The 15,509-nt window shown below is 46.3% G+C and overlaps 1 protein-coding gene and 1 non-coding gene across 2 annotated transcripts in view; one reads left to right on the top strand and one right to left on the bottom strand.

The window, feature by feature from the left end:
• Positions 1 to 887: 887 nt before the first annotated feature.
• Positions 888 to 15,509, bottom strand: part of niban2b (niban apoptosis regulator 2b) — a 29,223-nt gene continuing 14,601 nt past the window's right edge. The window contains exons 6-14 of the mRNA XM_084468495.1: positions 10,742 to 10,857; positions 9,672 to 9,776; positions 9,302 to 9,464; positions 8,384 to 8,571; positions 7,306 to 7,461; positions 5,352 to 5,465; positions 4,881 to 4,988; positions 3,628 to 3,739; positions 888 to 3,180 (exon numbers count right to left, since the gene is read on the bottom strand). Coding sequence (XP_084324621.1) covers positions 1,856 to 3,180; positions 3,628 to 3,739; positions 4,881 to 4,988; positions 5,352 to 5,465; positions 7,306 to 7,461; positions 8,384 to 8,571; positions 9,302 to 9,464; positions 9,672 to 9,776; positions 10,742 to 10,857 — 2,387 coding nt within the window. The 3' untranslated portion in view covers positions 888 to 1,855. The remainder of the gene's footprint in view (positions 3,181 to 3,627; positions 3,740 to 4,880; positions 4,989 to 5,351; positions 5,466 to 7,305; positions 7,462 to 8,383; positions 8,572 to 9,301; positions 9,465 to 9,671; positions 9,777 to 10,741; positions 10,858 to 15,509) is intronic.
• AC3HAE_014456 (transfer RNA lysine (anticodon UUU)) lies at positions 5,614 to 5,686 on the top strand. Its single transcript has one exon. It is a non-coding gene; the product is annotated as a tRNA-Lys (tRNA).

Below are 15,509 nucleotides of genomic sequence, written 5' to 3'. Positions count from 1 at the left end.
GCTCTTGGAGGATTCATGATGAGGCTCGGACGCTCGGTTGAGGATGAGGTGCTCCTGTTCACACGGTGTGTGTGTGTGTGTGTGTGTGTGTGTGTGCGTGTGTGCGTGTGTGCGCGTGTGTGTGTGTGTGTGTGTGTCAGTTCGCTGTTGCCCGGCTGGATGAGAGGAGAAACGTCACTGTGTCGTCACGACGTCTTATCTTCACCACGCAGAGAGGAGAGCTGTGGGCGTGTCCATCCCTGCTGTGTTCCTGTTGTTCTTACGAAGTCATCTTTGCCAATGTGGTCCCTCATAAAGAACTCCCTCACGAATAACTCACAAGTATCACCAACAATGGAATGGAATGCAACATAAAACAAGATTTAGGTAGTACTTCTTCACATTTCCAAATTAGAAACATAGCAATAGCCTTAATCCACATCTGAAGATTCAGAAATGTAATCAAAAACATGAAATATCATATGAATCCCATACAGGAACTACGCATAGGCCTAACTTTACTATAAGTGTAGGCTATAGCCGACTACAACCTGCAACACTGGAACTTCTGATAGTAATATTGCTATCAACTATCTGTTTTGCATGGGATAGAGGTAAAGTCAAATGTCTGTTATCAACCTCTGTGACAACTACACTGTCAACTGGCTTCACAGATCTCTCTTAAAGCCATGTCCTCCAAAAAACGTAGGAGAAATTAAAAAAAGTATCCTAAAGCCAGAGGGAAAGGAAGAAACCCGGATAAGGAACATACAAAGGAGACTGAGATGACTCGTCGTGGCGCGACAGAACAACAAGATGTATCGAACACGGTCCGTCATCCCTACGGTTGACTACAGTACAGCCTGCAAAGAACCAAACAAGAACAAATACAAATTCAGTCATGCTGGTATATTTAATCGATAATTATTTATTATCAATAATAAACACATAATTCCTAATTCAGCGTAAAACAAATCTAAAAAGTATTCTTTGCAAAAAGGACGAATACACTTGAAAACAATAAATAAACCAGGAGTAGGGGAGAGTGTGTGTGTGTGTGTGTGTGTGTGTGTGTGTGTGTGGGGGGGGGTAGACTTTAAAAAAGATTTGTAGTTCCAGTCCAGGGATTTATACATATCATACAGCATCTCTTCGATAAGGGGTCAACTCAGGTAAAATAGTGTCATTCATGCGTGTGGAGGGGAAATGGTTTGATGATAACTTTTCATCGATGTCAGCAGTTCGGTAAAACCGAGAATGAATGATTATTTATGTGTGTTCCAACACCAGCTCATTCCTCCAACAGAAGGAGGGTGGGACAGGTTAACAGAAGGAGAGGCAAGAGAAGAAATTACAAACTAACTAGAATATCTAAAACAAATCGGAGGGTTCTTTGGACGTTTTTCCTGCACACCCTAAAGAACCCAAGAGCACGTGCACGCTCCCACCACGTGGATACATGTAAACACTTGCGTGGTGTGATTTTCTTCACAATAAGCCTTTTGCTACCCATCAAACAGCATCGCATAGCTCAGGCCTCCATAGGGAAGAGTGTGCTGTGTGTGTGTGTGCTGTGTGTGTGTGCTGTGTGTGCTGTGTGTGTGTGTGTGTGTGTGCGCGTGTGTGTGTGCCTGCGTGCGTGCTTCATCTTGCAAAGTAAATAAAAAGGAGAAATAAGATGGCTCGAGCATTTCTCAGTAAGGCCGCTGGTGTAGTGCAGATGTGTGGGTGTAGTGCATGTGCATATTAACCAAAGCTGTGCATGTAGGAGTTGTTTTTAACCCCCTGAAAAATGCTGGGAAAAAAAAAATCTAAATCTATCTTCATCTTCATCGTCTCCTTTTACTCCTCCTCAGGCTGGGGGCCGCGGCCTTGCTCACTGGCTGCAGGGTCCGGAAGAGTCTTCCTCTGCACTCTGAGAGTCACTGGGCCGCGTGGGTTCCATCGCTGGCTGTTGCCTTGGCGACTCAGGCGCTGCCCCCTTCTCCTCCTCGCCGGTCGGCGGTGGCGGAGGTGGTGGTGGTGACGCTGCTTCCGCCGCCGTCGGTGTGTCCGGTTGCTCGGGGGGAGGAGCCACCTTCTCCTCCTCGCCGGTCGGCGGCGGCGGTGGTGGTGGTGGTGGTGGTGGTGACGCTGCTGCCGCCGTCGGCGTCGGCGTGTCCGGTTGCTCAGGGGGAGGAGCCACCTTCTCCTCCTCCGCCTCCGCCTCCTCGCTGTCAGCTGGCGGCGGCAGCGGCGGGAGGGAGTCGGTGGTCGCGGGCTCCGGGTCCGTCACCGGGGGGGCGGCCTCGGGGGGCGTTGGCTTGGGGCTTGAGGGGGGCGTGTCCTGGACACACACTGGGCCGCCGGCGGTTATCTGTGGCAGGGGAGGCGGCGGCGGCTCCTCAGAACTCTCCTGTGGCGCCTGGGTTACGGGCGCCGTCTCGACCGTTTCCGTGACGATCTCGACGTCGGCCGGCTCCTGTGCGGTGGCGGCGGCGGTGCCGGCGCCGGCTGGCGCGACCTCAGCTGGCTCCTCCCCCTCCACCACCGCCGGGCTCCCTGCTGTGAGGGGGGCTGCTGCTGCACTCTGGGGGGGGTCTGCAGACGGCTGCTCCTCCCCCCCAGCAGAGGGCATCTCCTTCTGAACGACCTCCTCGATGCTGGTCTCCTCGGAGGGGGAGCCGCTGGTCAGAGCGGCAGGGGGGCTGTCCGGATCCGCCGGACCACCGGCCGTGCCGTTGCAGCCGCTGTTAGGTGACTGGACCTCAGCAGGAACCCCGCCCTCTTTATCCTTCTTCTCGTCCACCACCTCCACCTCCTCCTCCTCCTTCTGTTCCTCATCTTCTCCCTCCTCCTCCTCTTCCTCCTCCTCCTCTGGTATCCCGTCCACCCCCGGCACGTCCAGGCACGACGCGTTGGCCAGTGTGGGCGAGCCCTCCACCTGGATCACAGAGACCACCTGCTTCATCCTCCTCCTCTTCTTCTGGGCCTCCGTTCTGTCCGTTCCACCGTCGGCAGCGTCCGCTCCGCCCGCCTCCCCCTCTGCCTCCCCCTCTGCCTCCGCCTCCGCCTCCCCCTCCCCCTCATGGGCCCCGTACTCCTCAGCCCAGTCGATGGAGGGGTTGTCCCCCAGCAGGTGCAGGTTGGGGTCACTGCTGGTCAGCACGATGCTGTCCCGGTACAGGTTGTGTCTACGCTGGACGGCCGCGTCCTTCACAGCTGTGGTAGGAGAGGGGGGTGGTGGGGGAAGACCAGAGAAAGAGGAGTTTGTTTTGACATGATCGCCGTCAGAATGTTTACATGCGTACACCTTAGCGTGATTAGCTTGAATCGTTAGTCACACAAAAAAACAGCTTGAATCAATGTTTTTACCTTTTAACTTAACCAAAGGTGAAGTACCACCAATCGTTTATTAGCACATAAAACATGTGCAGTTCACGTCGTGTAAACCGCCTGAATCCTTTTAGAAGATCACAGGTCTGGTATTCTTCATTTTTCTCCCTTTCTTTGTTTTGATTCTGTTTCCAACACCTTTCAGAGAGAATAATAGCAGTAGTTCCTATAGTCCTGATGCAGAGGTTCTCCAGACTTCACCCATCTTTGTGAAGACCACATTGTGTCTTTTTACCGGCCCGGGTCGTGGAGCGTATGTAAAGCGGTACTCACCGGTCATGATGTCCTTCATGACGGAGTGCAGCACCACCTCCTCGAAGATGCTGTCCACCAGGATGAAGCGCGTGAAGTCCTCAAAGATCAGCTCCTGGAAGCCTGGCAGGTCCTGGAAGGAACGATCATCCATTTCATATTTATTTGTGTGCTACTCTTGTCAATTTCAAGAGTTGTAATAAAGAGAGAGAGAAGAAAGAGTGGAAGAGCAAGAGCAACCCAAAAAATGCCTCCCCCCACCTCTCTGCTCCCTTCCTTCCTATGTTACCGCGCCATTGACAAGTGTTGCATTTTGCACACTATTGATTGAAAGGCAAGGAGGATTCCCAGAACCAATCAGGGAAGTGATGTCCTGAAAGGCCTGCAGTCATCTCAAACAGATATTCTTACAGCGCATTTCACTCATCAACAGCTCACGGATGGCTATGGCATGCCTAACAAATTACACTCAAAGTACAGCTCTTAAATCGTCGCTACAGCATATTTTAATGTTTGAATGCAATTTTAATAATATTGGCTTGATTTAAAATAACCCAAAATAACCCAGATTGTGTTGTTTTGAGTTTAAAGTTAGCGTTCTGAACCATACCACCTCTTACCCAAGTTATTTAAGGAACACCAGAACACAGTAATACTGCCTTATTAAAAAAAACAATCAGGTATCTCTAGAGAAAGCGGTTCTTTGCCTCCTCTACTTTAGTAGCGTAGTGTGTCCCACTACAGCACCCGTAGGCCCATTACATTGCAATGATGTCACTGACCTCATTCTGACACAGAAAAGAGCATTATAAATAACCTGACGAGATAATGGAGGACTAAAATAGACACATGGCTCCGAACATACTGAGATGTCGGCAATGAAAATAGTGTACAATGATCCAGTGGGTGTAGTTTCTGTCTATATTCTTTCTTTTATTTATTATTATAATTTTTCACACCGGTACTGTTGAATAGCTACCATAAATAGCCATGGTTTGAATCCACTGTAGTGAGGACATGTGGTGTTTAGGATGAGGCCCTCAGTCTAGATCTACCAGTGCCAAAGCTCTACAGACTGACCACATAAAGGAAATAATTAAGATACTCACAAAGGAATGGACAAATGGACGGAGAGACAAACTAAAAAAGATTCATGTGGTTCTTTGGCTGCTTCCTCTGAGAAGAAGGAGGAGGAGGAGGAGGAGGAGGAGGAGGAGGAGGAGGAGGAGGAGGAGGAGGAGGAGGAGGAGGAGGAGGAGGAGGAGGGTTCTTACTGAGGAGCAGGATGGCGTGAGCTGCTTCAACATGTAGGGGATGAAGATCTGGAGCAGAGCCTCTCTGAAGAACCTCTTCCTCACTGTGCTGCTGTCGTAGTCAAACTTCTGCAGGACAACACACACACACACACAATATGTCCAGATGTTGAATAGTATAGAACAGGGAACATATACACAGATGTTTAGGGTACAGACCAGATATGCACAGATGTAAGGAAGATGTTTGGTTTGCAGCACACGGATTACAGATATTAGAAAGAAGTTGGGTTCAGAAGAAAGAATACAGAGAAAAGTGAGCAATGAGTGAATTCATTAATTACATGACTAATTTGTGACTGAAATAATTCATAATCCATTAAAAAAGAAACAGTGAATGAATGGACTGATTAACGACTGATTAATGAATGATTTGACAAATGAATGAATGAAGTAATGACTGAGGGGGTGGTCATGCGGGTCCTTCAGTACCTTGATGACACGGTCCTGGCAGCGCTGGATGGTCTTACAGAGACCCTCTGTACCTTGAGACTCCAGACTCTGGTGAAGAATCTGCTCAAATGTGTACACAGCATCATCCATTTGCTGGCGAGACAAAGACAGAGACAGACCGACACACACACACACAACGGAGACAAAGAGGGTGGGGGGGCAGGGGTACAGAGAGAGATAGACACATTGTTAATTAACCAGATCACGCACAGACCCACACACATAATCCCATGCATCCAGAGCCTGGATAGCTCAGTCGGCAGAGCATCAGACTTTTAATCTGAGGGTCCAGGGTTCAAGTCCCTGTTCAGGTGTTGTTTTCCCCGTCTGGGAATATTGAAGATCTTATGGATGAAATACTATTCTGATTAAGTGCAGGCATGCCAGAACACATGTACTAACATTATTTAGAATTATACAATTTAAATTATTATTATGTTCTGATTCAGTGTCAACCACTTCAAATTCACAACATATTGCTCCCTATATATTCATGGGGAGATCATTTAGGTCAGTCATTTTGTGATGTACATTTTCCAAGCATCCTTCTGTTATGTTGTGCATGTGTGCATGGATCTGTTCTTTATACTTGGATTGAAGTAGTTCTTGATATGCCTTCAAATCAATATGTCTATGACTTCCCAGAACAAAAGCAGCACTTATGTAGATGATGTGGCTGCTATATATCCACGTAGCCACAAGAGAGCGCTGCTACACCATCTGTTGTGCTGCAGAAAGTTTTTCTTCTCATGATTTTGAAAACAAACTATCCAATTACTTCCCCCAAAATGTCTGGATTGATAATTTTCCATATTTGGTGGTCCAATGTCACAATCAGACCACATGATACTTTTCTGAAATAATTGTGAATAGTGAAAACAAACTTTTCACCTCAACAGAACATTGATCATTATCACTTGATACAGGAACACAACGCAAAATATTTTGTTCTGGTACAAACAATTTGTCCTGCTGTCAGCTGGTTCTCCTGACAGGAAGTGGTGGCAAGCGTTGTCCTTGAGCAGTTTCCTGTTCATGCGTTGTTTATGAACTCTGAGTGACCCTGAATCTGCACGCCCACCCCCCTATCTGGATCATCCACAGACAAGATCCACTCTGTATAGAAAGGGGCCAGCCATGGTTACACTCCTCTGTGTGTGTGTGTGTGTGTGTGTGTGTGTGTGTGTGTGTGTGTGTGTGTGTGTGTGTGTGTGTGTGTGTGTGTGTGTGTGTGTGTGTGTGTGAGCAAGAGAGAGAGAGAGAATGCCTGAGCCCTTGGTGCTAAACATCTGGAAAAGTACAAAAAAGAGTGTTGTCGTGGCAAGGCGTTTTAGCAACACATTAAGGCTTTTAGCTGTCAGACTGAGAACTAATGTCAGGCACTTGGCAGACAATTATGCAAAGTAGCACTTTAGGGAGAAAGCGTTTTCCTGAGAAAGATTGACACAGAAAACCGTGGATGAGTTCCAAATCTGGAAGTTTCCTTTGATCCAACTTGCCAAAATAAAGTTTTAAATAAACTAATTTGGGATAAAGTCTGAAAAAGCCTAACAGCCACAAGAACACTGTGTTACAGAGACACAACTTTGTTTGAAGTTCTATCTTTTTTTTTTCTTGGTGTCTGATGTTAAAATACCCCACTAAACATTAGCCTGGCAGCGCCCGCCTATGTACTTCCGCTCATTTTTCATTTCCCTTCAGTACTACAAATGAAATGAAGCACGAGAGTCTGGTAGGACCAGGCTAATTAAACTGGTCAACAGAAACAGAAATGATCCTCAGGTAGGTAACCCGGTGACCACATTGTGTAATTGCAGTAGCTCACCAGAGTGGGCACTGTTCACTAAATGTGTAATAGCATCGGCTGTGTGGCTGCTCCAAAGTAAAACGTCACCCATTGAAAAGCCATCATGTCCACCCCGGATCTCCTCACCTCTCTCATGAGGATCTGGGCTCTCTGGACGAACACGGAGGGGCTGGAGACGTCAAAGCGCTGCTGCAGGCCGTCCAGACTGAGCTGCTCCACCTTCTCATAGCAGCTCTGCATCTTCACCGGGTGGAATGCCAGCATGGAGATTTTCTCCATGTGCTGGACGGCCGAGAGAAGAGGTGGATAATGAAGATAAGAGAGATGGATAGAGATGGATCTAGACATTAGATCCAACGGCTGACTGTAAAGGCATCGGTACCAAGCCGTCCTGGCTCCAGCAAACCTTTCCTAGTGCCCATTTCTGCTTTGGGTCACCAGTTCTCAGCATGTGAAACATAACAATACTGACAACTGTAGACTACAATATTAGTAGTCTGTGTACGTAGGTGACTCATGTCTCCAGCTTGGTAACCAGGAACTCTTATAAATCACCCATGAGTCATGCACATCGTGTTTGGTAAACCATGAGTGGAAATTATTCTCCTTGGTGACAAGGATATATCACAGTTTTGGGGTCACGGTTCTCCGTTGGGTACAGTTTTTGCAACGCAGGCAGTGGAGGGTCTTCCATTCATTAACGTTTCCCAGCCATTTTGATGAAGAACTGAAGGAACACACATAAGCATGAAGCTTGATGGGTTTTAGATCCTTATATCCCAGTATTGTGAAATACTTTATCTTTGGTCAATAACGTTCCACCGGTGTGCATTACATTTCAATATCGGCTTTCCAATGCAACGGTCCAATTAATGTTCTACAAAACAAACATTAACAAATACAACTATCGACCAGATGCTTCCTTGACAATGCTAAAAACTGAGTCGATGAAAAACAACAACAACAACAACGTTATTGAAGGTAGGTAACTCATGTCTAAATCATAGTTGTTAACTGTGGTACATACCACAGTTAAGTGAGAACATACCACATCGGGGTGGCGACACTTCAGGGCTTATGCCTTAAATGATTTCACACACACACACACACACACACACACACACACACACACACACACACACACACACACACACACACACACACACACACACACACACACACACACACACACACACACACACACCTCTGCCACCGTCTCCTTGGTGCCCTCGTTGACGGCGTTCTTGCTCATGTCCACCAGCTCCCGGAAGAAGACGTCCCGGACCTCCGAGAAGCCCCTGCTGGTGGGCTCCATCAGGGCCTCCAGGATGGAGCTGATGTAGGGCTGGATGCTCACCTTCAGCAGCTTGTCTGCCTTGGACAGCACCACGCCTGGGGGGGGGGGACAGGGGTAGAGGAGCTGGGGTCAGGGTCTCCCACGTGAACCTCTACGTGAACACTGGCATTGCTGGCGCTTCTGGGTGGTGGGTTTTGTGATTCTGACACATGAGACGATGAATTTCATATCCTGCACAATGGCTTGATGAGTCGCAAATTGCAAGTTTGTATGTGAACCGCAATAAAAACACATTATTTGCACATCAAAAATAAGACTAACCAATAAAATGTCTATGACTCACCATGCAGCATACAGGAGGTATGTCCGGCCAACTTTGTTTATAAGCTTTAGAAACAGCATAGTTTCTGAAGCTGGGTGTGTACTGTGGAGTATTGTTGTTTTTCAAGGACCACATTCTGATCATGCTCACAAAATGTCCGGCGAACTAAATTAAAAGTCCATAACCGAAACTAATACTGGAATGTGCAAGACCAGTTTCATCAACCAGAACAAAGGATAGACACCTGGCATTGTGGTTGGATGAGGTAACATTTGGTAATACACACAGAGACACATTGAGATTCAAAGAAAAGGATATCCACTCAGAGCAGAAAACATAACATTGACAAGGCGCACAATTGGTTCCACACTGCGTTGCACTAGCTGCAGCACAGCACTAGCTGCAATTTGCTACCGTGCTGAATTAGCTGCGGGGCTAAGTTAGGTCGGGTGGCCGGGTGGTGTTAGCCACAGCGCAACATGAGCTGCGGGTGTTGCGCTGACCTCTGATCTTGTTGGTGACGTGCTCCTTGGAGGTGATGATCTGGTCCATGTCTGTGCGGATGGAGGCCTCCAGCAGGGAGCGCCCCGCCTCGCACCGCTGCTCCAGCGCACGGAACTGGGTCTCACACTGTCGCTGCACCAGGCTGTACACCGCGTCACTGATCTGCACACACACACACACACACACACACACACACACACACACACACACACACACACACACACACACACACACACACACACACACACACACACACACACACACACACACACACACACGTCAGAACCTGCAAATTCCCATACACACACACACACATAGACTTGTGTGTGACTATGAAGCAGGTTGCTACTATGGCCTGGCTGTCCTCACCAGCATCCAGTTGCGCTGCCTCTCGTGCATCTTCCCTTTGAGGCGCGGGGAGATGAGGTCCCTGAGCTCTGGGAGGAGGACCTCCATCACCAGGTTGGACAGGATCTGCAGGCACGCACGCACGCACACGCACACACACACACACACACGTTGATCAAATCAAAGTCAACATACAAATATGTAGTATTAAACATACATTAACATGCATTTACACATATACAGTACATGGCAATCCACACGACACACACACACACACACACACACACGTCTGTATTTGAACAGTGTGTGTGTGTGTGTGTTAGTAAGGTGTGGCTTGGTGTGTGTTTGTAGGTGTGTACGGGGGTAGGTGTGGCTGTGTGTGTAGCTAGGTGTGGCTGTGTGTGTATGTGTGCGTGTTCTGTGACAGCTCCCTGTGGAAAAGGCGCCTAACAAACCAATTTAACCGACCAGGCCAATATAAGCCACGCAAGTGTGCTCACTTGCATGACTGTGTAGTTACGCACAGTCACACTTATAAACATTTCCACAAAAAGGGATGTTGAAAAATCTCAAAGTTTGATTGCATGTCAGCCAAAAAAGGTTACCAACATGTGAGTGAAGAATTATCTTTAATCTTTCTAAATATTAGCTCAATCAGTGTCCAATCCCTGGATAATTCTCAAAAGCTGACCTCTCCAAACCTATTCACTCAAGCCATTTAGAACAACACTTTAAAAGATGGTCATGTGAAGTCATTCCATTTCACTGCCCAAGGAATGTGTGTGCCTTGTGGCTGTGGTACTACCCGGCTGATGCCAGGCAGCCCTGTTTGCCCTTCAGGACACACAGGGCATAAATAAGTGAAGGTATGAATCCAGTGGATACCTTGGAAACAAATCAGTCCTCCGAGTAATGTGGTCAGATTCCATATTATAATACGGAATCTAGTAACATTTTACATATATCCTGGTCTCTTTTATATTTGAACACAACCACACACGCATGCACGGCACGCATGCAGGAATCTTGGCTGGGAGGAACAGGGGGAATCGAACCGGCGACCCTCCGGTGGGACCAGGCAAGCTGCTCACCTGCGGGTGCCCGCCACACATCATATCCCAGGTACCGTACTGGCCCTTGGCCTGCCGGTAGAGACGCACAGAGTCTGTGAAGGCTGGAGTCTGAACCCTGCTCTCCTCTGACAAACCTGATAAGAGAGAAGAAACACAACGTTACACCTTATTATGTGACCCAGTTTCTGCCTGCTCAAACACTCATTATTATTAATTAATGACGTATTAGTTATTCATGTGTTAAGGCATGGGGGACACGACAGAAGGAAAGAGGGTTGAAACAGATGAGGAAAGCTGGTTTTACCACAGGTCAGAATCAAACATGGGGTCACTAAAGGGTGTTTCTCTTATGCGCTTAGCGCCCTAGCAGTCTGACCCATTGATCCCTGCGAATAAATCCTGGTAAAAACTAAAAATGTGTTGCGTTACTCCACAATAAAAAAGGGCACAGTTCCACCATGCAGTTCCATCTGCCAACATGATTAATAGCAGCAGGAAATATAAGCAGGGCTGTGGTTTCATGAGCAAAGATTAAGCTTTTTCTGTTAAGGATTATAAGGATAACACTGCCAACATATGACACATCCTGTGGGACTGCACAAAATCACTAATCCATCGACTCTGTTCTTGAATTAACTTTGTTACCTTTTAAGTTTCCGTTTTTTTTAAGAATTTAAATGAACATCCATTTTTCTGCACATGTAATCTCTGAATGCCTGTTGTGTTGAAGGTTGCTATGGAATACAACCATGGAATACAACTAGCCTAGGTAACTAGGTATACAGTGCTACTCCATACAGTCACCGGTTTAGGGAAACTTGTTTTTCAGCGGGTTATCATGGAGACGCCAACAAACAGCAATAGATGTGGGTTTTAGGGGAAGTGGATTCAAAAGTTCTTCCTTAAAAGCGCTATAAGGGATAACCACGTCATATGAAATGAGCGTGATGTTTGCTCTGCGTCTGCTGTACAAACACGCTGAAGGTTTTGGGCACAACGTTTACGTAAAGATTAGTTAAAGAGAACAAGGTCAAACACACAAGAGGATGTTTCAACAGTTTGCTCTGTGGGGCTTTTTCAATTGTAATGTTTATACAAATGTGTTTTCAGTTGCAAGTTCCAAATAGACAACTCTCAGAAAGCTAAACAGACTCTACATTAGGTAGAGAGGGTTGAAATCTAGCTATGACAAAGCCAGGAAGTGTATGAGCCGTGTGTGCGTGTGTGTTCTGAGTAGGGCAGTCATGGACCAGAGACAGGAAATCGTAGCCCTTTAAGATAGCACTGTGTGTGTGTGTGTGTGTGTGTGTGTGTGTGTGTGTGTGTGTGTGTGTGTGTGTGTGTGTGTGTGTGTGTGTGTGTGTGTGTGTGTGTGTGTGTGTGTGTGTGTGGCCTTCCATATATGTGTTAGTGATTGAGTGATTGCGCATTGGAGTTAAAGACAAAGAGGTAATATGGTGAATTTTGTATGCGTCCTACCAAATTCTCTATAAGTAAAAATAATAAAAACCCACTTCAGTTTTTAGCCATTACATTATGTTGTACACATGTACATTTTGATGTATCCTGTACTGTTTGTGTGTGTATATTTTTTGTTGTCTTGCCTTGCTGTACTTTGTGCTTGAGTACTTTTTAAAAAGTATTCTGGATCGGAATACTATTTTCCTTAGGTTTGTCCTCTAGCAACACAATCGGGACCAACTCTGACTTTAGCACCTGAACTTTAAACAGCACAGAGAGTGTTTCAGTGCCCGAGACTGTTCACACTCCCAGCAGCCCCTCCCAAAGCACACCTCACGACATCATAACATGCTGAAATAACCAAACATGCAACGTGGGGACAGGCAAAACACAGGAACCGTTGTCCCGGGCAACGCCGGCTGTTTGGTTCTCCCACACTTTAGCAAGGTCAATGAAACGCTGTGTTGTGTGTGTGTGTGTGTGTTCTTCCCACAGAAGGATCACTTCCTCTTTTCACCCTTTTGGCCCCAAAAACAGAGGCTCAGAATAAGTGTGTGTGATGATTAACAAAAATTGGAAATCACTTGATGTATCACTTGATTGTGAAATTGTTTCTCAATAGTGAACTCTGGCCAGAGCTCTGTGCTAGCAAGTGTTTGCATAATGGGTCACATTGTGCCCCTTAATGAACGAGACGACCACGCCTTCATGGGGACCTCATTTCTACCTGCCAGCCACCCTGCTTATCTTCTGAATGACAGGCCGGATATGTGGCAACCTGCTCCCGGCGTAAAGACACCTCTGGCATTTGAAATCACACCCTCTGTGTCACAGAGACACGCATACTTTGAGTAATGCTAGAGAATTTCTTACATTCTGTATGGTGACAAAAACACTCACTAAACCTTTTAATGACACTTATTTCTTTTTTTGTTTACGATTTCAGCAGAAAGACAGAAAAAGTGACTCCCAGTGGACTGGGATTCAAACCCACAACCTTTGAGCTCCGATTCAAACCCTAACTGCACAACTATCCGATCTACCAATTAAGACATAACTGATTCTGGAAAAACCTAGTATATAGAAGGCTTTGCCTCTTATCATGTGTTGCCAATTGTCATTCCAGATGTTACTTCTCTGGTCTCCAGATGCAGATGTGTATAAATATCTGAAGCAACTGCTCCACAGCTGTCTGAAGGTTTGGAATAAGAGCCCCAGAGTAACGGTCTGCTGGCTCCATTACAAACCAATGACTGGGGCTGAACGATTAATCAAATTCAAATCGAAATTGCGATGTTATAGAACGCAATTTAAAAGAAAAAAAATAAATTACGGTATATATATTTTTTGTTATTTGTTACCGTTACTGACTGGAGATCAGTAATAATTATATTTATTTTTCACATCGGCCAGGCCTAAAGGAAAGAGCAGTTTATATGTTGACTGCTTCCAATGTTGTGTTGGTCATATTAAAGAATGATTTATTGCTTTTTTTGTGTGAATAATACAGAACATAAGGAACTTAATAAATTTAAAAAATTGCATATTAAATCTCAATCGCAATATTGGTCAAAATATTCGCAATTCGATTATTTCCCCAAATCGTTCAGCCCTACCAATGACTTTCTAAACAAGTTTCTAAACACCGGTAAACCCATTTAGAACATGAGGACATAGCGTGTATTTACACACACGCATCATTTCAAATGTTAATACATTACATCATTAACATTCCTAAATGATATTCAGTTTGTATTCCTGGCAAAAAAAAGTCCTTTGTAGTGTCACATTAGTAACCATTTCAAGTGAATATCTGCAAACAAAGGTGATGTGTTCGGTAAGGTTTATTTTCTGAAAGAAGCAAAGATGAAATAACCCATGCATAAAAATAGACGTGTCTACAGTACATCACAAGCGTGTGTTGAAGAGCCGCCGGAGGCACACTGTTTGTCTCGCCGGTGCCTGCATTTATGGTTCTGTGACTCTGAGCATAGTCGGTTGAAGGGAAATACAACCGTCCATCTACCTGTCGCATGGGTTCAAAATTATGGAGAGGCACGCGTAACGTATGGCAAAGGTCTCTTGTGGGCTCTACGCTGCTGACGTAGAGACCCACGGGATAGCTGTGTGGCGCCCGCTAGACGCAGACCTGGGATTCAACCTTAAGTCCCTCTGCGTGCTTGGAGGGAGGGAGGACATGAGTACAGTTCTGCAAGGAAACTCTCAGGAGGCACCAGAGCCACTAAGTAAGCCCTCTGTTGTTGCAGAGTAAACAGTGCTAGCTTGGAGTTCCAGCTCCGCGTGGGGAACAAAGATGGTGATTATGTCAGGTTGGTCACAACGTGGCTCCGCTTCTCTCACACACCTTTTAACTGTTCTGCATTCTCAAACAGTTCTGTTGAACATGATTACATATACAACAACTTCAGTACAGAGAAAACCAACTATCAAAACTATGGAAAAGTACTGCATTCACCTAAACATGGTTCAATGTCCTTTAAACATCTTTCAACAACGGGAAAAGTACTCCACCAGAGGGTGGACCTCTGTCTGTCTGTCTGTCTGTCTGTCTGTCTGTCTGTCTGTCTGTCTGTGTGTGTACGGCGCTTAGCTTCAGGGTAAGCACCATAACAATGTACTACACAGGACAGTGATGAGAGTGTGCTGAGAGATAACCAGGAAGCAACTTAGCATGACAGAAGGTTAGTGTGTACCACTAACACAAGTCATGCTTATCTCATAGTTACAGGGCTTTGCTTGCTGCTTGCTTCAGTGTATTTAAAAGCAGACAATGACTGCTTACAACTACAAGAAGACAATCGCAGTGCGTTTCCAAGAGCAGAAGAAATCATGGCCCATCACTGACCACGAATGACTAGACAAAAGTGATGTGTTGAAAAGGTAGCCCTCCCTTTTCACTCTTACCTCCCCCCTGCCTTGTCCCACCCGCGGATTGGGTGACTTATGATACACTTGGAAAGAAGCCATTTAATCGGGAAGGGTGACGGTGGAATGGAGGAGGAAGAGGCTGGGGAGGCGGAGGTGGGAGAGGTGGTATTTGAGTAGTTGGCGGTGTTGGTAAAGGTATTGGGAGGAGGTGGGGGCGGTGGAGGAGGAAGTAGGAGGAATTGGAAGAGAGAGGGGGAGGTGGCGGTGATGAGAGAGTGTGGTGGTGTCTCCTCTTGTTCACCATCTTTGGTCAAGCACACACACACGAGAAAGAACAGAGAGATGGAGAAAGAGATAGAAAAAAGGAGAAAGAAAGACACCGAGATACAGATAAAGAGAGCATTCAGTGTACTCACTGTACTATAATGTATGTAAT

Source organism: Micromesistius poutassou, assembly GCF_964030765.1.
Source record: "Micromesistius poutassou genome assembly, chromosome: 5".
In the NCBI taxonomy this organism is placed as follows: Eukaryota; Metazoa; Chordata; class Actinopteri; order Gadiformes; family Gadidae; genus Micromesistius; species Micromesistius poutassou.
Note: the sequence above shows the minus strand (reverse complement) of the source record. Positions and strands in the feature narration are given on the sequence as shown.